General features: G+C 42.4%; 2 protein-coding genes and 2 pseudogenes across 3 annotated transcripts in view; 1 reads left to right on the top strand and 3 right to left on the bottom strand.

Moving 5' to 3' along the window:
• The window catches only part of spata7 (spermatogenesis associated 7), a 68,886-nt gene extending 45,769 nt beyond the window's left edge, over positions 1-23,117 (top strand). For both annotated transcript variants that reach the window (XM_067454904.1, XM_067454903.1), the window contains exons 8-11: positions 19,518-19,568; positions 19,834-19,911; positions 20,005-20,062; positions 21,058-23,117. In XM_067454904.1, coding sequence (XP_067311005.1) covers positions 19,518-19,568; positions 19,834-19,911; positions 20,005-20,062; positions 21,058-21,483 — 613 coding nt within the window. In that variant the 3' untranslated portion in view covers positions 21,484-23,117. The remainder of the gene's footprint in view (positions 1-19,517; positions 19,569-19,833; positions 19,912-20,004; positions 20,063-21,057) is intronic.
• Positions 872-2,896, bottom strand: LOC137090914 (zona pellucida sperm-binding protein 3-like; annotated as a pseudogene).
• Positions 8,849-10,904, bottom strand: LOC137090910 (zona pellucida sperm-binding protein 3-like; annotated as a pseudogene).
• Positions 17,074-19,394, bottom strand: LOC137090911 (zona pellucida sperm-binding protein 3-like). The gene is made up of 8 exons (XM_067454911.1): positions 18,530-19,394; positions 18,247-18,365; positions 18,069-18,172; positions 17,818-17,995; positions 17,563-17,680; positions 17,399-17,481; positions 17,237-17,328; positions 17,074-17,168 (listed from the first exon to the last, which is right to left on the bottom strand). Exons 1-8 carry the CDS (start codon positions 19,067-19,069, stop codon positions 17,098-17,100), a joined length of 1,305 nt encoding a protein of 434 aa, XP_067311012.1. The 5' UTR covers positions 19,070-19,394; the 3' UTR covers positions 17,074-17,097.
• Positions 23,118-24,852: the final 1,735 nt, after the last annotated feature.

Here is a 24,852-nt window from a genome sequence, read left to right as displayed (position 1 = left end):
ATATCGTGATAGTATCGTATCATGAGTTATCCTGTGATTCTCACCCTTGATAGTTATGTAATACTTGATGTACTGCTTAATACTGCATGTTTGTACAATGGACCTTAGACTGATGATGCGTTTCAATGCGTCTATCAAATCCTGCAACATTTAAATTGTACATCCATTTGTAACCATAATAGTTTGCATTCGATTACTTCTGCATCAAATTACCAAAAAAAACCTTGATACTGTGTGAGGGCATTTCTAATACAACATTTATGGGATTGATGGTAAAAACAGCTCTTTTCACTGCAGTTATCAAGTGCACTATTTTCCCCCTCTTTTGGAATGTTGTGACACTTGATGCTTCTCTTTTGCTATTTGAGCAAATGGTGACAATATTTAATGTACTCCTTCAATCACCACTATAAAAGGTTAGCGCAACTATGACTTCCACTCTGAAACCCAGAAATGTGAAAAGGATCTATGAAGCTCAACATAACTACACTATCAATGAAATGAGGCCTTTATTTAATGAGAACTCAGCTGTTAAAGGACAATGTTGCAAGTAAATGAAAATAGTTTAGAGTAAGATATTTGTGAACAGTAGTGGAACTAAAGGGACCAAATGAGTGCTTGTCATGCCATAAATCCAGCCAATCATGAAACAGCAGTGTCAAGCAGCCGCTCTGGAGAAGCTGCACAAAGCACCAGTTGGCTGCTCGAGCTACTTACGGCCCTTTGGAATTGGCACCATCTCATGTCAGAATTTCTTACCAGAATGCAATACTAAAGTCAGCCACTGATCTGAGTCTTGCTGCATGAAGTTGAAACAGCCTTTTGGGAGCACAGAAATATGATAGGGAGAACAAAGATATAACAAGTCAGATACAAGCAAGAATAGATGTCAGTTTTATTGAGGAACTTTCTTTTGCCCTTGAACCACCACAGGACCAAGTGTAGCCTTGCCTTCCCACTGAACACCTAGAGAGAGAAGAGCCAGGTTAGAGCACTTAACTTCAAAAGCAACCTTAAGAGCAAAAGTTACTAACCTCCATAGGGAGAAGCAGCAATTCCACCATCAGGACCACATGTTGAGTCACAGCAACCACAAACTTGGTCATTTCCATCAGCAGCAAACCACCTGCAACAGGACAAAGACACCACCTTCAACATGAGCAAAGTCAGCTTTAAAATAAGAAAGTACAACGTACCCATTGGTGAAAGAACAGGATTTGTGCTGAGCGCCACTGGGTGCAGAAGCAATAGTTGCCTTCACAACACACGTTATGTAGATCTGCAAGGGATGACAGACATGTCAGAAAACCAAAGCAGATGGGAAGAGAAGTTGAATTTACTCATGATATGCGTAGTACATACAGAAGGACTGGAGCTCTCCTGGAACACGAATGCCTCCAGCTGGATCTGGACCTTGTCGGCCTGGGACCGAGGCATGAAGCGGGAGCTGGAAGCTGTAGCCTTGGCATCCACAAAGCACCTGATGAGGTCAGCACAAAGAGAAACCCATGAATCAATTCAGAATCACAGAATTTCTAGTTTGTTGACATTAGTGACAGTTTAAAAAGAGCAACTAAAACGGTCCTATAGCATCAAGGGCCATGACCTTACCCATGATTCTCAATGTAGGAATATCTCGGAAGGGAGTTCACATCAGGCACTTGAGTGGCCACACAGCTGTCCACAAACACACGCAGAGGCACATGATTGTACTGCTTCACAGATGCCTCAATGTTAATAACGCCACCCAGGAAATAAAGGTATGAAGGCCTCTGATAGGACCAATCATCTACAGATAAGAAAAGGGAACATTTTAGGCACAAATCAGAAGGATAAAGAATTTTTTTTATTAAAACCCTGTACCAACCCATCATGAGCTTCAGGGAGAACACCAAGGCTTCTTCACAATCTCCGTTGAGGCATAAGGGACCCATGTTGGCCTCAAGGCATTACTGCTTACATTTTGAAGCCTGCGGTTCATTAAAGGACCCATTAAATGGTCTCCCAGTTGCACAAGAGGCAAAGAAAGTCAGAGATCACTTACCTTTGATAGTGGCACTGAACGCCGACAACGGCACCCTCAACCCGGGTAATCGGAGTACCTGTAAGAGCCTCAGGGGTGTAGGTAAGAGAGAAGGTGTAGACAAGCTCATCCTCATTCATCTGGAAGAGATTGACGTAGTTAAAACAAAACTGTTCCTCACAAAAATGTGCGCGTTCTAAATGTTTCTTAAAAAGTTCAGATACAACAGCCATGTAAACTGACACTCCTCGTGGACTTTGGAGATCCTCAACTAGAACAAACTGATTAAGATTTAGGAGTTCTTACCATCTGCACGCTGTTGCAGTCCTGTAACTCATACTCAAAGATGAGCACCTTAGACTGAGAGTCCTGACCAACAACAGGACATCCACCTAAAGACAGACCAGTTGGCTGGATCAAATGACCATTGCTAAACAAGTCCTGCTGGACCTCTACAAGGACCCGGTTCTCTCCACATTGAACCGCTACACTGCTGGGAGTCACGGGTTGCCTCAACTGGAAGTTCACCGCCAACTCACTCTGCACCTCGGGAACGACGGGATACTTCCAATCCAAAGGCTTCACTGGACCCTGCAACAGCTGCTTCTCCTGAAGCCCAAAAGGGTCCTGTGCAAGGCCTCTGGAGGCAGAACCCAAAGGACTCTGAGCAACTTTCAAAGGGTTCCAGAGCCCTGGAGGAGAAAGGGCAGGACCTCTGGAAGCTGGATCTGATTTTGGCCCCATGCTTCTTGGACTTTGACTGTAGCTCAAACTTCCCCATGCATCAGGCAGATCAAATGCAACAATCACAGCCACCACTAAGACACCTTTTAGAAACTCCATCCTAGCAAACTTTAACACAAATGCCACAACACACACCAGTGCTTGGCTTTGCCATTTTGTACATCTTTGAATGAAGGTGTCTCCTCCCCTTTTAGTTTAATTGATTACCTTTGATTCTCCTCTGGACCTGTAGAGTTTATGCATCTCTGGGATCCACAGCTCTGCACAAGTGAAACTCTGCACTTTGGTATGGCTGTGTTTACACTGGCACAAAACCCCCCACAAAAAAATACAAAAGATTTCAGATTCCCCCCCCCCCCCTTTTAATTTTTTTAAAAATAAATTAAAATTTAATTTTTGCGTCCATTCTGAGCCAATCCCAAATGTGGTTTTAAATCAGATACGTATCTGATATCCGGACATCTGACCAACGTCTAAATATGAATATCCGATTTGAATATCCATTGGAATTCCAAGCCGGTGGGACAAAAAAAAACAACAACAAGTATATGGTCAAAAGATCAGTGTAAATGCAGCCATTTGTGTCTCTTCAACTAAAAACATATGTGACTGTGTCTGTGAAAACCCTCCTAAAGTCATATTTTTTGTGATTCACTGTTTTCTACATAAAATCATCCTACATAATGTAAGAACATTCTGTTAAAATATTGTCTTGAAATTTCTAATATTAGCTGAGTATGGCTATGTTAAAGATTTGCTGAATTTCGGGCTGATGTAAACACAAGCTTATTTTTAAAACTGCAACACATTTGATGCTTAATTATCCTGAATATGAGCCATATACCACATTAAAGCTGAGATTCTCCCATTTTCAGTGATATATGACACATTTATGAGAAAATTCTTAAAGGTTTGTAAAACAGGCCTATTTATTATGATGCGTATGTCCAAAAAGCACAAAAACATTCAAACAATTACCAAGTCAATTAATTTAAATAATTTGTATTACTTAATAGATTTTAGAAAAAAAGATTTTTTAGAAAATCTCTAATTTAAATTATTTTACTGGGCTACATTAAGTACAATACTGGAGTAAAAATAAAGAGAGGGAGAGTTCACCCAAAAATTACCCTCAACCTGCACTTTCTTCAATAAACCCGGTTATATCATTATTCGGGGTAATTCCACCGAGATTAATATCGGAAGAGCTGTTTAAGCAATCAGCTATTTTCTGTTCCTGTTCGCGTTTAAGCGCTGCCATGTCAAATAGCCTAGATAACTTAATTTATTAATCCAGTGTTTCCCAACCTTTTTTCAGTCATGGCGCCCTTTGAAAATGTTCTAAATTTTGTGGCACCCCCTCGCATATGTTACGGTAGGGGTGTAACAGTACAGATTGCTCACGATTGGGTTTTAGGTTCACAGTTTCAGGTTCACGGTTTCTGGATGGTTCGGTATTTGCTATGTTCATGGAAAAAAGTACTACTGTCAAATAAAAATAAAGAAAAGAACAAATAACTTAAATACAAGCAGCTATTGAGCAAAGATAATAAAATAATGTTTTTTTCGTTCTTTTCAGGTCGGTCTAACATCAGTTTTTAGCTAAATAAATTGAATAAAGTAATCAAATGAAAAATTTCTGCATATTTAACTGTTTAAATTAAATATTAATCCTTATTAAACTTACAAAAGCTATTCAATCAATAGCAGTGAGTGATTCCTTATTATTTTTGACATTAAACAGACAGTAGTAAAGGCTACTGCTCCTTTAAGACCCAGGAGTAACGCTTTCTCGACTGTATGTTAACTTAAGGCATATTCAGACTATGTCTGCTTGGATACTCATCAAGATGGACATGTTGACATCGGCTACTTCTTGTGTGAGTTTGTCAGTTCAAGCGCAAGATTTGAAAGAGAACTCAATAGCGCCGTGAGGGGTGCATGTGCGTGCTTTCTGATGACCGCACAGAGACAAATCTTCTCACATCGCAATCCCACGTGAGTTCTCAATCGCGTCTTCTGGCTCTACACCCGTATTCATATTCGAAGATACGGCAGTACTCACATGCATTGAACAAAGTTTACTAAGAGAGACCGTTTGCCCACGTTGTTGTAATGTATAACTGAGGAGCCAGCACGTGTATCCATAGACAGAAACATACATAAAGCATTATTTTCAAGTTACAACCTATATTAAAGATGCATCATCAGATGTGAGATGAACCACGATGCAAAGTGTGTGCTGAAACCTTTTACGCGGCACCCCGCGTACCCCGGTTGGGAAACACTGTATTAATCTGACGCACCACCATCCACAACATGTTTTATATTGACACATAGCAGGCCTAATATGACTTTAAATTAAGATGGTTATTATTGGCACAATGTTGAACTACAAAACAAAGAAGAAAATATTAAAATATTGGCGATGACACAAAAATATCTCGCCAGACATCTGAACCCGGCTTAAGTCGCAATGACCTGTTTGCAGCTCGTGCCGATTGATATTAATGTCTTTCTCTTCCTAATGGTTAAAAAAATAAGTTCCTGAACCGATCTATCATACGAATCAGCTGGTGTTGTTGTGATGAAAACCCCCTGAGATGATTAAAATCGATGTTTAGGGAGCCTGCATCCGATAATTTTTTTGTGTGCAAAAGTATAAAGTGTAATGTCAATAAAATCACTAATTTCAGTATTTATAATGTTATGAATTAAAAATTGAGTATTGTATCTCAAACCACTTGGTATAATTTATCATTTACAACAATAAACACAAATTACCTATTTTTGTCATTTTTATGGCTATGGCACTTTGAAGATCAAAATCTCATAATTAAATTTTGCGACTTTAGCCGGGGTTTCACAGACGGGGTCACATATTCAATGGGTTAATTTACCCAATGCCATTTTGTGTGCTTGAAAACAAAATTTTTACCATCGTCTGTGTAAACAACAAAAACGTGAAATTTTGAAAAAACAGATGTCATATGCACATTTCGTGTTTGGTGGGTGTTTCTTGACAAAGTATCAGCACCGACTACTGGCCTGGCATGCATAATACTTAATTACATAATGTTTAGTACTTTTTTGAGAGATCCGTGTGAACGGGGATCAGTTTAATAAATATGCTGCGTTCCACTCCACTTTAAAGGGTCATGAAACCCCAAAACACTTTTTTTGAGATGTAAACAGATATGTATAGGCTGCACATCATTGAAAACACTAAGGGTATTCATTAATGGTATTCATATGTGAAAATAGTTATTTTTGCATTTTTCAGAGTGATTTCTGTCTTCCGGTTTGAAAAGCTTAGTCGGAGCAACGTCACAAATGCTGACGTCGGCACGGCCTTTTCGGCCCAAGTATGGGCAGCTGGGCACATGCTGACGTCGACCGCTCTGAGCAATTCTCGATATATATTCATGACATGAAGCTCATTCAGTCCAATCCCTGCGCTGTAGTATGCATACAAGATAATTTAGTTAATATGCATGAGACAGTCACTTCTGTCAGGCTCGTCTTACATCATTATTGTAGAGATATGGTGGGGAAGTTTTGGAAGCAGCGTGCGGAAAAGTCACGGAGGAAAGCTAGGCGTTGTGCTGATACGAAGTAACGTAAAGGGCGCCGAGCGAGCTGTAACCGGCGCCGTCTGTTGAAGCCTTTGCTACAAAGGCTCGGTAAAGTAAAATTCACCTGAGGAATCGCACGCCGAACCTGCAAGCGTTGACTATCTATGTCAGGAGTGCAAAATAACCAATCTGTAATCTGTAGGCCAATGAACAAAAGCCACGTCCTCTCCGTTTTATTTGTCGTCACAGCCATGCACTAAACCGCATGTGTTCGGGCTCTTAGTGAAACAGTGTGATGCATATTTGGACAAATATAGATTTAGCTGCCGAGTGATAGACAGCGCGGATCATCACGGCAATGCGCGGTCGAGACTAGCCTCAAACCTCTTCGCTTTTACCCCGATCTAGAATTACACATCTCTTATCACATCGCATGTTGGGTGGTTCACGTTCTCTTATCAAGTCGGCGCGTTGTTCATCTTGCCAAACAGCGTGCATATTTGGACAAATATAGTTTTATCACGTTTGCAAAATATTTCGTCATGCAGAATAACATTTATTTTCATTTCTCACTGAATTATGCTGGTTTGAACTTTGAAGAGCTGAATGATTTGCGATCTCTGCTGCACGCCACTCATAGCTCTCTCATTCGCTGTACTCATCCCTCATTTAATCTCTCTGTGGTAAACAATGCCAACGTGAACCAAGAACATGTCTCAGAACCGCTCAGCACCTACTGACAGACACTCCCCTATTTATGCAAACATTCCCTCTTTCCACACAATACCATCCCACCTTTTCACAGTCGACCACTCCCCTTTTAACAAGCTTTTTCAAATCGAAGGTGTGAAAAAACACCGCTGCAGCAGGGGGGTTTCATGACCCTTTAAGACACGCACTTGCAAACTTCCCTAAGCACTTCCCCTCCACCCCACCACCATTTTGAAGTGCAACCCACTTTGTGAGGTGGACAAGGGAAGTTTATATGGAGAGACCCTTGCTCCCTTGATTTTGACAGAGGGAGCGAGTCTACTTCATATGTACACTTCAGGCAGCTTCATATACCACAATGCAATGTGATTGTGACATCACCGCATATCCCGTTTAATTTACCCCACCACAAACAACTCTATGATATTTTTAAAAACATTTAAAACAACCCAAACACACCTATATACATATACAATGCTGCTTTAAACAATTTCGTGAAGGAAAAAAAAAAAAAAAATCAACTCCATAGTGGATTGCAAGTGATCAAGGGCTTTGGGCATTGCAGTTCAGACCATTGTTAATATTCCGCCAGTAGTGGACACTCATGCAACGTAAGCAAAGATGCACATCCGAGTGATCAAGACGAAGGGAAGTTAGCGAGTGAAGGGCATAATACAAACTAACTGGAACGCAGCAATAGACTGTAAAAAAAATATGGACGTAGTGTCTGTGACGTCACCCATAGGATTCAGAAGAGCAGTTTTGAAGTGTAAAGTAGAGACGAGCTGACTGTTGACATCTTGCCAGCTTTACATTCCCGGATAACAGAAAACGGGCAACAGAAAGTGGCGGGACGTGGGCTGGGCTTAGGTGACGTGATGACTAACAGACAGCAGACAAACAAAAACCAAACCGTCCCTCAAAGTGGCCACGGCCTTAATTATGCAGAACTTTAAGGCTTTATATAATGTAAACAAATGAGTTACACAAAAATCCACCCCATCACAGTTGTCATGAAGGGGAAAAAATTGCTATACAGACCAAAACCCAGCTACAAGCTGTCTGAATGCAACCGATCAGCAAGGAGCTAAAAACAGAAGCATGTAGTCAGACACTTTCTGCTTCCTATAGTGATGCTTGCATAATGTTTGAATACTTTATCACAGATGGCGTGAAATAAATGCAATATTTTTCAAATACACAGATGTTTCAGAGACATGATTGTTATGTAAATCTTTATGTACTGCTTACAGCATCGGTTTGGAAGCTGGTTCTTTCTTTAATCAGTAGCCACCCACGTGTAAACGTAGCCCGAGTCGCTTATAGCACTTTGATGGCATAGGCGCAATCGCCATTCAGACAATTTCTAACCGGAGTGCACTGCTTAAGTCAGCCAGCAATCAGTCTGTATGTTGCTGCATGAGTCAAACAAGCATTTTGAGGATAATTAATTTAGGGAGCACAATGCAACCATGTCTGCAGTGCTATATGGGACAAAACATTACCTGTAGAGCTCTCTTGCAATGATTTGCTTGCCAGATTCTTGAGCATCATGGGTAGTGTTTTTCATAAGGAAGTCTGCTGTTAAACACTAAAAATGATCGTTTCAAATGCAGATACCAGTTAACCATGGAGCAGTATTTAAATGGGTCAGAGTCTAAAATTCCCAACTTCTGGAAGCCTATGGTTTTATGCATTATGGGACTTGCAAAGGTACAGAAGGACTGTCAGGGTCACCAGTGGCAGGATGTGCAAAAGCAGTTAAACCAGACATGAAGGAAAATGACAAGTCAGATACAAGCAAGAATTGATGTCAGTTTTATTGAGGAACTTTCTTTTGCCCTTGAACCACCACAGGACCAAGTGTGGCCTTGCCTTCCCACTGAACACCTAGAGAGAAGAAGCATGTTAGAGCAATAAAAACATAAGCAACCTTAGAAATAGCAAGAGATACTAACCTCCATAGGGAGCAGCAGCAATTCCACCATCAGGACCACATGTTGAGTCACAGCAACCACAAACTTGGTCATTTCCATCAGCAGCAAACCACCTGCAACAGGACAAAGACACCACCTTAATCATGAGCAAAGTCAGCTTTAAAATAAGATCAAGTGCAACGTACCCATTGGTGAAAGAACAGGATTTGTGCTGAGCGTCACTGGGTGCAGAAGCAATAGTTGCCTTCACAACACATGTTATGTAGATCTGCAATGGATGACAGACAAGTCAGAAAACCAAAGCAGATGGGAAGAGAAGTTGAATTTACTCATGATATGCGTAGTACATACAGAAGGACTGGAGCTCTCCTGGAACATGAATGCCTCCAGCTGGATCTGAACCTTGTCAACCTGGGACCGAGGCATGAAGCGGGAGCTGGAAGCTGTAGCCTTGGCATCCACAAAGCACCTGAAGACAAAGAGCAACTCAACTATAGAGAAAGTGAGCAACTAGACCCTAACCATGACAATGTTTAAAAAGCAACCAAAAAAGTCCTATAGCATCAAGGGCCATGACCTTACCCATGATTCTCAATGAAGGAATATCTTGGAACGGAGTTCACGTCAGGCACTTGAGTGGCCACACAGCTGTCCACAAACACACGCAGAGGTACATGATTGTACTGCTTCACAGAGGCCTCAATGTTAATAATGCCACCCAGGAAATAGAGGGATGAAGGTCTCTGATAGGACCAATCATCTACAGAGAAGGAGAACACCATATAGGCACAGCCACAAGCACAAAGGATTTATTATAAACCTGTACCAACCCAACATGAGCTTCAGGGAGAACACCAAGGCTTCTTCACCAATCTCCATTGAGGCATAAGGGACCCATGTTGGCCTCAAGGCATTACTGCTTACATTCTGAAGCCTGCGGTACATGAAAGTACCCTTTAAATGGTCTCCCAGATGCACAAGCAGTTTAACTCACAGGCACCACTTACCTTTGATAGTGGCATTGAACACCAACAACTGCACCCTCGACCCGGGTAATCGGAGTACCTGCAAGAGCCTCAGGGGTGTAGGTAAGAGAGAAGGTGTAGACACTCATCCTCATTCATCTGGAAGACATTGAATCAGTGGGTAAAACAAGAGGGTTTTTAAACAGATGCCACATACCAAGATGGGCTTGTTGGTTTAAAAGGTTATTTAAAGGGCAATTTAAGAACAGTGAAAATACTAAATTCAACATTAACTTTTATCAACCCTCTGCCACAACAAATAACCAATTTAGATTTAGGCGTTTTTACCACCTGCACACTGTTGCAGTCCTGTAACTCATACTCAAAGATGAGCACCTGAGACTGAGAGTCCTGACCAACAACAGGACATCCACCTAAAGACAGACCAGTTGGCTGGATCAAATGACCATTGCTAAACAAGTCCTGCTGGACCTCTACAAGGACCCGGTTCTCTCCACATTGAACCGCTACACTGCTGGGAGTCACGGGTTGCCTCAACTGGAAGGTCACCGCCATCTCACTCTGCACCTCGGGAACAATGGGATACTTCCAATCCAAAGGCTTCACTGGACCCTGCAACAGCTGCTTCTCCTGAAGGCCAAAAGGGTCCTGTGCAAGGCCTCTGGAGGCAGAACCCAAAGGACTCTGAAACTGAGAAGACACTTGCAAAGGGTTCCGGAGCACTGGAGGAGAAAGGGCAGGACTTCTGGAAGCTGGATCTGATTTTGGCCCCATGCTTCTTGGACTGTATCGCAAACGTCCCCATGCATCAGGCAGCTCAAATGCACAAATCACAGCCAACAATAAGATGCCTTTCAAAACCTCCATCCTAGCAAACTTTGACACAAATGCCACAACACACACCAGTGCTTGGCTTTGCCATTTTGTACAGCTTTGAATGAAGGTGGCTCCTCCCTTTTTAGTTTAATTGATTACCTTTGATTCTCCTCTGGACCTGTAGAGTTTATCCATCTCTGGGACCCACAGCTCTGTGTTTTGTATGTCTGCGTTTACACTGGCACCAAAAAAAATTGATTTTTTTACTAACATCTAACCCAGAACAAATTTTCTTTAACACAAAAATCTTTTTTTTTTTTTGCATCCATTCTGAGCCACTCCCAAATGTGGTTTTAAATTAGAAACTTATCAGATATATGGTCATCTGACCAAAGTCTAAAAACGAATATACGATTCCCATTGGAATTCCAAGCCGCCACAAGGCCAGAGTAACACATTTGGCCACAAAGATAGCTGTTTATGTTGTATTATGAAGCAGATGTGCCTGTATGCCATTTGGTTTAACATCATTGTCATGTACACATAGCCTGGTCTTACCAGACTCTCGTACATTTCATTTGTACAGAGAGTCTAGCCACTCTCCATTGACAAGTGTTTACTTCTGCGAAGGCGGTACTCTGTTGAAGTTTAAAACTATTGGATCTCCCCAGAGCTACTCTGGATCTGCCATAACCAATTGTTAACGTTTGGTTGTGACGTATGTCACGTTCCCTTCTCACATGGAAATCCGTCAAAATAAATGTGCATGCACGCCACCTCAGTAATTAAACCTAATACTTGTGCATTCAGATTGTGATTTATTCACGGTGGAGGGGATAGTTTTGTGATCGGTAATTAGCTGATCACGTGGTCCGTAACATGATTGTATGCTTAAATATATGCTTGGTATGTATGATAATAAATCCTGCGATAAATAACGGCCCAATTCAAATGTTTACATGCTTTTATTGTAATTTTTTTGAGCGGTGATGAAATATATTGCTCTTGTAAATACATGCCAGCATTTAAAATTAAATACAAGTGCATCCAAATAACAGCAAAGCGCAGCCATACAGTGTTCTGCAGTGGTCAAAAAGGATTATAAACAGTGAATTTTGAAGTGATATATTCTTGAAAACTCAGAGATGTGGATTCTGACAACTATTACATCACCATACAACCTTGGTTTGTCAAAAGCAGTAGGTAACTTAGCCGGGAATTTCTACGCGGGTGGTGGGAGATGGACTGCAATAAAATAACTGACTAGTTCCTGTAACTTAAAAGATGGGAATACCTTCCGTTCCTACGAGGAACAATTACCATCCGAATAGGGCTTCAGCCAACTCCTTCACCACTAACGAAGCGAGCTGGAAAATTAAACTTTTCCCGAATTCACCCTGTTAGGGAGGAGGGCCACAACATCATGGCCACCAACAAAACCCGGCAAAAATTGTTCTTACTCCGGCTTTAACTTCTGGATTTTAACTCTTTAACATTCTCTGTATAAGAATGCCTACAAGGCTCGTTCACTACCAGCCTTTGGTAAATCGGACCATGCCGCCATTTTCCTTACACCTGAGTACAAACAAAGGCTCGTTCAGGAACCCCCGGTGAGGCGGGAAGTTAAACGCTGGTCGCCTCATTCAGAGATCACGCTACAGGCAGCTTTTGACGACGTTGACTGGGACATGTTCCGGGCGAGTTCATCGGACATCAGCGAGTTCACTGATGTGGCGCTCTGCTTCATCAACACACTGACAGAGCAAGCCACACAAACAATAACTATAACGTCCTTCTCTAATCAGAAACCGTGGGTGGACAGTTCAATCCGCGCTGCAGTGAACGCCCGCACTGCCGCATACAACGCCGGTCTACTAACAGGGAATATGAGGGATTATAAATCATCCTGTTATGCTCTCCGACGCGCCGTTAAAGCCGCAAAGCTCCGTTATAGGGATCGCGTGGAGTCTTATTTCCAACTCAACGACTCCCGGCGGATGTGGCAGGGACTGAGGACCATCTGTGCTTTTGGAACGAAATCCTCTGCAGAAGTGAGAGCTGATCCGTTGCTTGTGAACGAGTTAAACTCTTTCTACGCTCGCTTTGATGGCAATCGCGGCAGCGCGACACCGCCGAGTGACGCGTCAGACAGAATCACTCAGAGCTGCAACAATCACGTGATCTCTGTCTCGGAGGATGACGTTCGTAGGACACTCAAACGTGTGGATGTTAGGAAAGCTGCTGGTCCGGATGGTGTTTCAGGTCATGTCCTGCGGTCCTGTGCTGATCAGCTCGCTGGACTCCTCACATCCATCTTCAATGAGTCCCTTGCTACATCTGTGGTCCCAACCTCATTCAAAAAATCCACCATCATCCCTGTCCCTAAGAACAGTAAACCCTCTTGCCTAAATGACTATCGCCCAGTGGCTCTCACGTCTTTAGTCATGAAGGTCTTTGAGAGACTCATCAAAAACAACATTTGCTCCTCCATCCCTGACACCTTGGACCCTCTTCAGTTCGCTTATCGTCCCAATAGATCGACTGAAGAAGCCATCTCTCACGTCCTCCACTCCTCCCTCACACACATCGACAGCAAGAATGGGAACTATGTAAGACTGCTATTTATTGACTATAGTTCAGCCTTTAACACCATAGTTCCCATTAAGCTAACTAACAAACTCCTGGATCTCGGACTGAACTCTTCTCTCTGTCACTGGATTGAAGATTTCCTCACTGGCAGACCTCAGGTGGTGAGAGTAGGACAGTTCACCTCCACCTCCATCACCGTGAGTGTGGGAGCTCCACAGGGCTGTGTCCTCAGTCCCCTGCTCTACTCTCTCTACACGCATGACTGTTTGTCCACACACAGCTCCACCTCTGTCATCAAGTTTGCGGATGATACTGTTGTCCTGGGCCTCATTTCCAACAACAATGAGACCGCATACTTGGATGAGGTGGAGCAACTGACATCATGGTGCCAAGACAACTGTCTCCTTCTGAATGTGAACAAGACCAAAGAACTGATTGTGGACTTCAGGAAGAGACAGCAGCGGTCATATTCCCCTCTCACGATCAGCGGGACACCAGTAGAGAGAGTGAGCAGCTTCAAATACCTGGGTGTCAACATCTCCGAGGACCTGACCTGGACTGCACATATCCAGTCTCAGGTGAAAAAGGCCAGGCAAAGACTGTACCACCTGCGCCAGCTGAGGAAATTCCGGGTCTCACCAGCTATCCTGAAAACTTTCTATTCAGGGGCGATAGAAAGTTTACTGACTCAGTGCATTACAGCGTGGTATGGTAACAGCACCAGTCACGACTGCAAAGCCCTGCAAAGAGTGGTGCGCTTGTCCGAGCGCATCTCAGGGTCAGCTCTCCCGTCTCTGCAGGACATCTACATCAAACGATGCAGAGGCAGAGCTACAAAAATCATCAAGGACATTAATCACCCGGCCAACCCCCACTTCACCCGGCTGCCTTCTGGTAAGCGCTTCCGTAGCCTGATGGCCAAAACTGAGAGACTCAGGAGGAGTTTCTTCCCACAGGCCATCAGACTCCTGAACGCTGTCACTTAACTACATGTGACTTCACCTCACTTCAGTATTAACAAACTCACATGCTGATATTGCACTGCACTTTATTCTTGTGTTTCATGTAACTACTCATTATAATGCTGTTTGCACATTACACTCCTGCACTTCTGTTATCCACAGATTTATTTTTATAGTCTCCAGTTTACTTTATCTCACTTATTTTATTCCAAATCTCTTATTTCTTTTACTTGATTTATTCATAATTCTACATATGTATATATATAGCACCTTATCCTATTCCTATTTTATCCTATCCCTATTTTATAATTTATTGTGCTTTTTTTTGTTAATTGTTATTTGCTGTCCATGGAGCGGACCTGTTTACATTTCACTGCCGGTTGTATTCTGTATAACTGTGTATGTGACAGATAAAACTCTTGAACTTGAACTTGAACTTGGATATTCAGCATCGGTGCTACAACGGACTGAATGGTTTAGCTCGCATCTTTCTCCACCAACATTACTGAACTACAACTCAAACTAGTGCACCACATCAACATCATCGTTCTTAGCCACTCCCTCTGACCGGTAAAACTTGTTCGGAGAAAATCCAGCAGTCCCAGACATAGTACTGAAGGAGAATGAAAACTGAGTGGAAGTACATAGGAGGGCGGAGCCAGGCTAATGTACACGTACCCTAAGGGTCATAATATGCATATACATACTTTAGGTGTGTTTGACTAAAAAAATGTGGCTGGATGTAACTGATCGGCGAGAATTGCAGCGTGCAGTCAGGGAGGAGCTAAAAACAGAATCATGAAGTTAGACACCTTCTGTTTCCCATAGTGATGCTCATGCTGTGTTTGCATCATTTATCACAGATGGAGTGAAATGTAATATTTACCAAATGCACAAATGTTTCAGAGACATGATAGTTATGTAATACTTGATGTACTGCTTAAAGGGGGGGTGAAACACTCAGTTTCAGTCAATCTCATGTCAATCTTGAGTACCTATAGAGTAGTATTGCATCCTTCATATCTCCGAAAAGTCTTTAGTTTTATCATATTTATAAAAGAAATATGGGCTGTACCGAGTCTTTCCGGAAAAAACCGAGCGCCTGGAGGCATATCGTGTGGGCGGAGCTAAAGAATGACAAGCGCGCAAAGCGGTGACGTCCTCAAGCGTGGAGAAACCCATCTATCTCAGCTAATACAGATAATGATCCACAATCAAATCTGAGGCTGAAATAAATTGAACAGGAGAAACGGCAACATCAGGATGTCCGTCTCTGTGGTATGTACTGTATTTAGGGGCCTTTGTGTGCAGTTTATGAGGACATGATTCGGTTTATGGACTATTGTATGTGACTAGACCTTAGAGGTAGCAAGCAAAACGGTTTTGCACGTCAGAGTCAGAATAGTGTAACGTTATACAGAACAACAATGGAGTAACTGTTAGCGCATTTGAATGACGAAGCACGCGATCGTATCGTTTACTGATGTTTACTCATGCGACGGTAGCCAATAGCAGAGACATTTGAAGTTGATTTACTCACCGGCATCTTCCAAAGCAGGACCGCTCTGTCAAAAACACTTCTTTGGTATGATTTGGTGAAGTCCTGTGACAGCAGTGACCGTGGAAATCCACTTTGCGACGCGACTGAAGCGATGCCTTGAAGCTTCCCGTCATTTCTGCGTTCAAATCGGTTCAAATGCAGCGCTGCCTTCCCGGAATGCTGTGCTGAAGCGTTGAAGTCGCTCGACGTCACCCATAGGAATAAAGTGGAGCGCGGCGCGACATAAGTGTTCACGGACGACTGGATCTGCACCTGAGAGACTGTTTACAGCGTGCATTTCCTCTCTCTCCCTCTAGTCACGCGCACCCTTCCGGGAGAAGAGCCCGTACAGCCCATACAAGGACCTTCCGCTCTATTTAACGTCAAATAGACCCATACTCGAAAAAAACTTGCCGAAACTTGTGAGAAACCGGAAGGAGTATTTTTAACACAGAAATACTTCAAACGTCCAACATTAGTTTTTGAAACTTTGTCTATGTTTAGGATGGGAATCCAAGTCTTTAAAGGTGTAAAAAGCTCAGTATGCATGAAACAGCATTTCACCCCCCCCCCCCAGATTTGAGAGCAGTAGCGGAACTAAAGGGGACCAAATAAATGTGCTAGTCATACTGTAAATCCAGCCAATCATGAAATAGCCATGTCACGTAGGCACTCGAGAAGTGGCACAGGATGCGCCAATTGGCTGCTTGAGTCTCTGCAATTTGTTGGCATATGCGCAACCTCAAGTCAGACAATTCCAGCCGCCGATCAGTCTGTGCGTTGCTGCAGGAAGTCAAACAAGCCTTTTGAGAGCACAGGAATATGAGACAGATACCAGTGCAAGCATATCTGCAGCGCTTCATGGTACAGGGCATTTAGTAGAGTGTTTTTTGGAATGATTTGCTTGCCAAATTCTTGAGCATCATGGGTAATGTTTCTACACAAGGAATGCTGCTGTTAAAACACTAAAAAGAGTGAACTGATTGTTTCAAAAGCATATGCCAGTTAACCATGGAGCAGTGTTTAAATGGGTCAGAATTTAAGTCTCTAGAGAACTCTGGAACACCATGGTTTTATGCTATATGGGACTTGCAATGGTACAGAAGGACTGTCAGGGTTACCAGTGGCAGAATGAGACGCTTTCCTAGTCCAAAGCAGTTAAACCAGACAAAGAACTGTAACAAGTCAGATACAAGCGAAAATTGGTGTCAGTTTTATTGAGGAACTTTCTTTTGCCCTTGAACCACCACAGGACCAAGTGTGGCCTTGCCTTCCCACTGAACACCTAGAGAGAAGAGCCAGGTTAGAGCACTTAAAATATAAGCAACCTTAGAAGTAGCAAGAGATACTAACCTCCATAGGGAGAAGCAACAAGTCCACCATCAGGACCACATGTTGAGTCACAGCAACCACAAACTTGGTCATTTCCATCAGCAGCAAACCACCTGCAACAGGACAAAGACACCACCTTCATCATGAGCAAAGTCAGCTTTAAAATAAGAAAGTGCAACGTACCCATTGGTGAAAGAACAGGATTTGTGCCGAGCGTCACTGGGTGCAGAAGCAATAGTTGCCTTCACAACACACGTTATGTAGATCTGCAAGGGATGACACAAGTCAGAAAACCAAAGCAGATGGGAAGAGAAGTTGAATTTACTCATGATATGTGTAGTACATACAGAAGGACTGGAGCTCTCCTGGAACACAAATCCCTCCAGCTGGATCTGGACCTTGTCAGCCTGGGACCGAGGCATGAAGCGGGAGCTGGAAGCTGTAGCCTTGGCATCCACAAAGCACCTGATGAGGTCAGCACAAAGAGCAAACCATGAATGTCAATTCTGAGTCACAGATACAGTCCAGTTGGTTGACATTAAATGACAGTTTAACAAGAGCAACCAAAAAAAGTCCTTTAGTATCAAGGACAATGACCTAACCCATGATTCTCAATGAAGGAATATCTTGGAAGGGAGTTCACATCAGGCACTTGAGTGGCCACACAGCTGTCCACAAACACACGCAGAGGCACATGATTGTACTGCTTCACAGATGCCTCAATGTTAATAACGCCACCCAGGAAATAGAGGGATGAAGGCCTCTGATAGGACCAATCATCTACGGAAAAAAAAAAGGGGAACATTTTAGGAACAGCCACAAGGATAAAGAATTATTAAAAACCTCTACCAACCCATCATGAGCTTCAGGGAGAAAACCAAGGCTTCTTCACCAATCTCCGTTGAGGCATAAGGGACCCATGTTGGCCTCAAGGCATCACTGCTTACATTTTGAAGCCTGCGGTTCATTAAAGGACCCATTAAATGGTCTCCCACTTGCACAAGAACCAATGAAAGTTGGAGACCACTTACCTTTGATAGTGGCACTGAACTCCGACAACCGCACCCTCGACCCGGGTAATCGGAGTACCTGCAAGAGCCTCAGGGGTGTAGGTAAGAGAGAAGGTGTAGACAAGCTCATCCTCATTCATCTGGAAGAGATTGACGTAGTTAAAACAAAACTGTTCCTCACAGACGTGTGTGTGTTCTAAATGTTTCTTAAAATGTTCAGATACAACAGCCATGTGAACTGACACTCTTTGAGGACTGGAGATCCTCAACTAGAACAAACTGATTAAGATTTAGGAGTTCTTACCATCTGCACGCTGTTGCAGTCCTGTAACTCATACTCAAAGATGAGCACCTTAGACTGAGAGTCCTGACCAACAACAGGACATCCACCTAAAGACAGACCAGTTGGCTGGATCAAATGACCATTGCTGAACAAGTCCTGCTGGACCTCTACAAGGACCCGGTTCTCTCCGCATTGAACCACTACGCTGCTGGGAGTCACGGGTTGCCTCAACTGGAAGTTCACCGCCAACTCACTCTGCACCTCGGGAACGACAGGATACTTCCAATCCAAAGGCTTCACGGGACCCTGCAACAGCTGCTTCTCCTGAAGGCCAAAAGGGTCCTGTGCAAGGCCTCTGGAGGCAGAACCCAAAGGACTCTGAGGAACTTTCAAAGGGTTCCAGAGCCCTGGAGGAGAAAGGGCAGGACCTCTGGAAGCTGGATCTGATTTTGGCCCCATGCTTCTTGGACTTTGACTGTAGCTCAAACTTCCCCATGCATCAGGCAGATCAAATGCAACAATCACAGCCACCACTAAGACACCTTTCAGAAACTCCATCATAATAAACTTTGTCAAAAATGCCACAACACACACCAGTGCTTGGCTTTGCCATTTTGTACAGCATTGGATGAAGGTGTCTCCTCCCCTTTTAGTTTAATTGATTACCTTTGATTCTCCTCTGGACCTGTAGAGTTTATGCATCTCTGGGACCCACAGCTCTGCACATTTAATATGGCTGCGTTTACACTGGCACAAAAAAAAAATATGATTGTAAAAAACAAAAGCATTCTTGTCTGTCCATCTGTCAGATTGAGCTGTAAACATCCATGACCGATTTTTGTATATCATTAAAAATGCACTTGGCACACTTTTGCCACCAAGAAAATGTAATGAGTTCACCAAAAGAAATGAGACAGACGTTTCAAGTTACATATATAGTAAATTTTCTGGCTTTTGCATTTTTACACATTTATACACAAGATAAAATACTCTTTACTTTTTGTTTCAGGGTTTCACCAGAAGGCATGAGATCCCCCATAATGAGAAAAGTTTCAGCAGAGTGAGTATCCTGGATACATGAAATACTGAAATACATGAAATATAACACTAATATGACATTTAAAACGGCTAAAAATCCACTTAATATTTTTAAAGGGGACCAATTAGTCTGTCAGCAATGCTTAGTTCCTGTCTCTCCTTCAGCATAGCAGAGATGTTCATAAATAATGATGTATTTGATATGACACAAGAATACATTCATAATAAAAATCCATTTTCACTTTATTCATGTTCGAGTCACTTTCTGAACTTGTTCTTTTCACCAGGGAGGAAGAATTGATGTACCTGGAGTTCATTACAGACGTGACGAATGAGATCCTAATGCAGGGCCTTTTCTCTGACAGGTGTGTGAGATTGTTATTAATGTAGGAAGGCAGATTGAAAGGCATTTTTGTGTCCCTTTTTGGTGCTCATCATCAGTCTGACGGTTCTTACAGGGTGCTGAAGAGAGTGTTTGAACGGCACATTGACATGAACAGACATCGATTAGACGAGGTGAGGATTTTACATTTATTTTACATTTAGCCTGAAGTGACTTAAAATGAGGTAAAGCACAAGCTATTTCCTCATTATTGATATGTGGGGCGAAAAAGACACTTTTTGTGTTTTTGTCTCATATTTACATCATGACTAGTTAAGCTATACAACACTTGTAGCAATCTGGATTTTCTGTCCAGAATAGCATGAGTGCAAATGCACCTGATTTTTATACAACAGTTCAATAAATAAGAATTTAATATTGTGTTATTTTTTGCTCAGCTCGCACACACACTTGCACACTCTCGCATACAAACACACACTCACACACAAACACACACTTGCACACCCACACACACACACTCTAAAAAAACACACACTCACACACATTTGCACACTCACGCACAAATACACACTCACACACACACACAACAGACACTCATACAAACAGACTTATTCACTTACACAAACACACACTTACACAAACTCATTCACACACACAAGCACACACTCACATTCATTTGCACACTCACACAGACACACACTCGCGCACAAATACACACTTGCACATTCACAGACTTGCACACAAACACACACTAATAAACAAACACACACACACACAAAACACACTCATTCAATCACGCATCTATTCACTTACACAAACACACGCTCTCACAAACTCATTCACTCACACAAACTCACACAAGACACACGCTCTCACACTCATACAATCACACACTCATTTACTTACACAAACACACACTCACACACAAACAAACACTCACTCACAAAAACTCATTCACTCACACAAACACACTTACATGTAATCAGACACACACACTCGCACACTCATACACACTCGCACAATTGCAAGCATATTTTGGAGCCCATCACATGAAATTACATAAATAAGAATTCCTCAGTTCTCCTTCCCTGCGTATCACTGACTTTAAAGTGGCTTTGATTAGAGCTCATGACGTCAAACGCTCACATCTCTTTAATATGCCAAACAGAACAAAATGCGGCACCTTCTAGACACCCTGCAGAAGGACCTGCAAACTCCTCCCGCCGCCTCCATCCCGTCTCTGGGTGCAGAAGAGTCCTACACTCCTTTGAAACGGCTTCCGTCAGCCGATGTTGATTATCTTCTTCATCACGGGTTAAACGAGGAGCGAGGACAGAGCGAGGACGTCACTCCTGCTGTTAAACACAGCCTGGACCTGGAGTTCAGTCACATCTTCCTCAGTGACAACGAACAGCTCACCTGTGCTGAAGAAAATCTCAGGATCACCGAAGCCAATAATGAAGTGTTAGGACAGGTCGATGAACTTGGGAAAATCATGGCGGAGTCTTTAAGTGTGTCTGAGATGCTGAAGGATCAACAGGAAGTGTTTGAACCGGAGCAGACGAGAGACGACGTCAGTGATGATGAGTTCTGATTCACTCACGATTTCTCTGTGTGTCTCTGTAGGATTTCAGGTTTACTTTTTTAATGGTGTGAAAGGAAAAGGCTGTGTGTGTTTTACAGGAATCGACAGATATACCAAGCCATTCCAGTATTTTCAGCATGTTATGTGCAGGATTCAGTACTTTCCTGAATTGCTCTGCTCATAATTTTCTGGCGTTTATTGTTTATTTAGTCCGGTTAAGATTCTAACTCTGGCTGTGACTTTTACTGCGTTAGTTTGTGAAGCTGCAGTATTCATATACAGTGATATACTTCACACAGTGGATTTTTGTTTAAATGTTTATTTAAACTTTGAAAGACGTCCATCTTTAGAGATTTTGTATTTGTTACACACACACACTCAGTCACACACTCGCATGCACGCACACACACAGATTCACTCACTAAGTCTCGCACACTCACACACACACACACACACACACACACACACACACACACACTCAGTCACACACTCGCACGCACACACACAGATTCACTCACTAACTCTCCCACACTCACACACACACACACACACTTGCACACTCTCGCACTCACACAAACACACTCACACACAAACAAACTCACACACTAACAATCGCACACTCACACAAACACTCACTCTCACGCACACTCACACACATTCACACAAACACTCACGCACACATACTGACTAGAACACTCGCACAAAACGCACACTCACACACTTATACAAACACACACTCATTCACACACACACACACTCAGTCACACACTCACACACACACACACACACACACACACACACACACACACACACACACAGATTCACTCACACTAACTCTTGCACACTCCCACACACACACATACATTTGCACACTCTCGCACTCACAAAAACACACTCACACACAAACACAATAACAATCGCACACTCACACAAACACTCACACACATTCACACAAACACACACGCACACTCACAGGCACACTCACACACATTCACACAAACACACACACACTCACAAAAACACACATACTCTCACACACACACACACACACTGACTTGAACACTCGCACAAAACGCACACTCTCACACTTATACAAACACACACTCATTCACTCACACACACACACAGTCTCTCACACTCATTCACAAACACACACACATACACGCACACACACATTTGCACACACTCGCACACAAATACACACTCATATACACTCGAACACTTACACACTCACTCACACACACTCACACAAACACATACACAATTAAAAATATATATTATTATATATACTTATTGGACAGTTACAAAATTCCAATTAAGGAATCCATCAAAACCATCAATAACGAGAGGCCAGTCTACTTGGTTTTTTTGTTTACGATGCACATAAAAAATTTAAAATTGCAGTATTCATATAGAGCGCTTTAGTAGATATAATAAAGCTGTCTTTCAGGGATCACGAGTGGCTTTAACAGTTGTGTGTACTTTGAATTCTTGCTACACTGAAACACAATATAATTGACATGGTCTTAGCACCTGTTGATTTAATTGTCTACTGCGTGTTTTGCCTTTTTAACTACTGAGAAATGAAAAACTTTATACTGTGTTATCACATGTATTTTTATATTTCAAATGACTTTTACTGACTGCTGTATTTTTGTTGTATGGAATAGCGTATAGATAATAAAATGCTTTGCAATTACATTTGGTTCATGTTTATTCTTTATGGGAATTGAATCACATCAGCTGATAACCGTTCATTAAACATGTTTTCTAAGTTTAATTAAATGCTCACAGACAATATTAATATTAAACAGGACAATATTGCAACAAAATTTGATTTGGCTGTACAGTCGTTCGGGAGAAAACGGTGATATTATCAGCTTATTTTAATTTATCATATAGCGACAATGTTGGCAGATCAGTATTATACTTTATAGAATAGGCCTATGCACTATCACTAGTTGTATAACTAGCACACACACACACACACACACACACACACACACTGTGGCTGAATCCGAAATCGCCCCCTATACCCTCAAATAGGGCATATTTAAGGGGACAGCTATTTGTAGTGGTGTCGGAAACCATACTAGACGTTATCGAGTGCACTTATTCAATCTCACATTGCACCGCAATAACGAGTGTACAACCGATGTACACACAACGGCTGTCCGACTTCATTCACTCGTTTTCATTCACTCAGTGAACTGTAAAAGTGGACTTACATAGGGAATAGTGAATGAGGGTTAAGGGGGCGATTTCGGATTCAGCCTGTGAGACAGAGTTGACTCGGCCCTCCCTCATGCAGTATAATTGATTGACACCGCGTGATTGACAGGAACAGAATGTGAGGCTGATTAGACAGTCGAAATGAATGTGTGTGGGTCTTGCCTATATAATTTTGTTGTTGTTGTTCTTTGAATTAGCGGTAGTCTATTATTTTAAATGAAATTTGAATCATTTATTATTTCATAATAATTTAATATAGGCTATATAAAAAAATTAAAAAATAGAGTCGGCTCTTCAGATATGCAAGCCAGCTCCCGACGTTCACTTACAAGAAAGCCGGCTCATTCGCAAAAGACCCCTCACTTTTACGGGAGCCGTCAGCGGCACTGCCATTTTGTTTTTAGACAAGATTAACAATGTCACTATAGAAGTGTGTTTCTGGTGTAAGGGAAAGATCACCTTGTTTAGCTTCCCAAATAACCCAGCATTAAGGGAAAAGTGGATGCAGTTTGTGTTTCCGGGGTTCTGCAAGTGTGTGTGTTTGTTGGTTCCCAGTCATGAGTGGAAACCTCAATTGGTGAGTGAAACTGAATCAAATGTGTATTTTTTTGTTGGCAATCGGCACGTAAGTGCATTTAATGTGAACAACACCACCGGTAATATAGCACCACCCACATAGCAATAACGTATAGTCAATAGAGAGTTATCCAGGGATAATCGCGTGATGTGTGTGTGTGTGTGCGTGTGTGTGTTTGTGTGCTCCTGTCTCTTTAGCTCCGCCCACTGCACGCCTCCACGAGCTCGGCTGTTTTCGGATCGGTAGTGTATCTGTCTTTTATGAATATGATCAAACTAAAGACTCTTAGGAGCTATGAAGGCTCAACACTACTCTACTGATACTCAAGATTAACATGAGACTGGCAGACACTGTGTTATGTACCCTTTAAACTATAACACCAGGCACAAATATAACAAAACGCAAACTCGCAAATCCTAAAAAGATAATTAAGTCTTGTTTATCACTGTAAAAACAGAAAGCACTGTGTGTTTAGTGTGGTAATGTGCAGTTATTATTCACATGGCTTTACAGCAGCTGCTCTCATTCCACGCATTCCACGCACCTGACGTAACGCGCGCCCTGTATCG

This window comes from Pseudorasbora parva, chromosome 10 (assembly GCF_024679245.1).
Source record: "Pseudorasbora parva isolate DD20220531a chromosome 10, ASM2467924v1, whole genome shotgun sequence".
NCBI classification, from domain to species: domain Eukaryota; kingdom Metazoa; phylum Chordata; class Actinopteri; order Cypriniformes; family Gobionidae; genus Pseudorasbora; species Pseudorasbora parva.
This window is presented reverse-complemented; position numbering and strand designations above follow the sequence as displayed.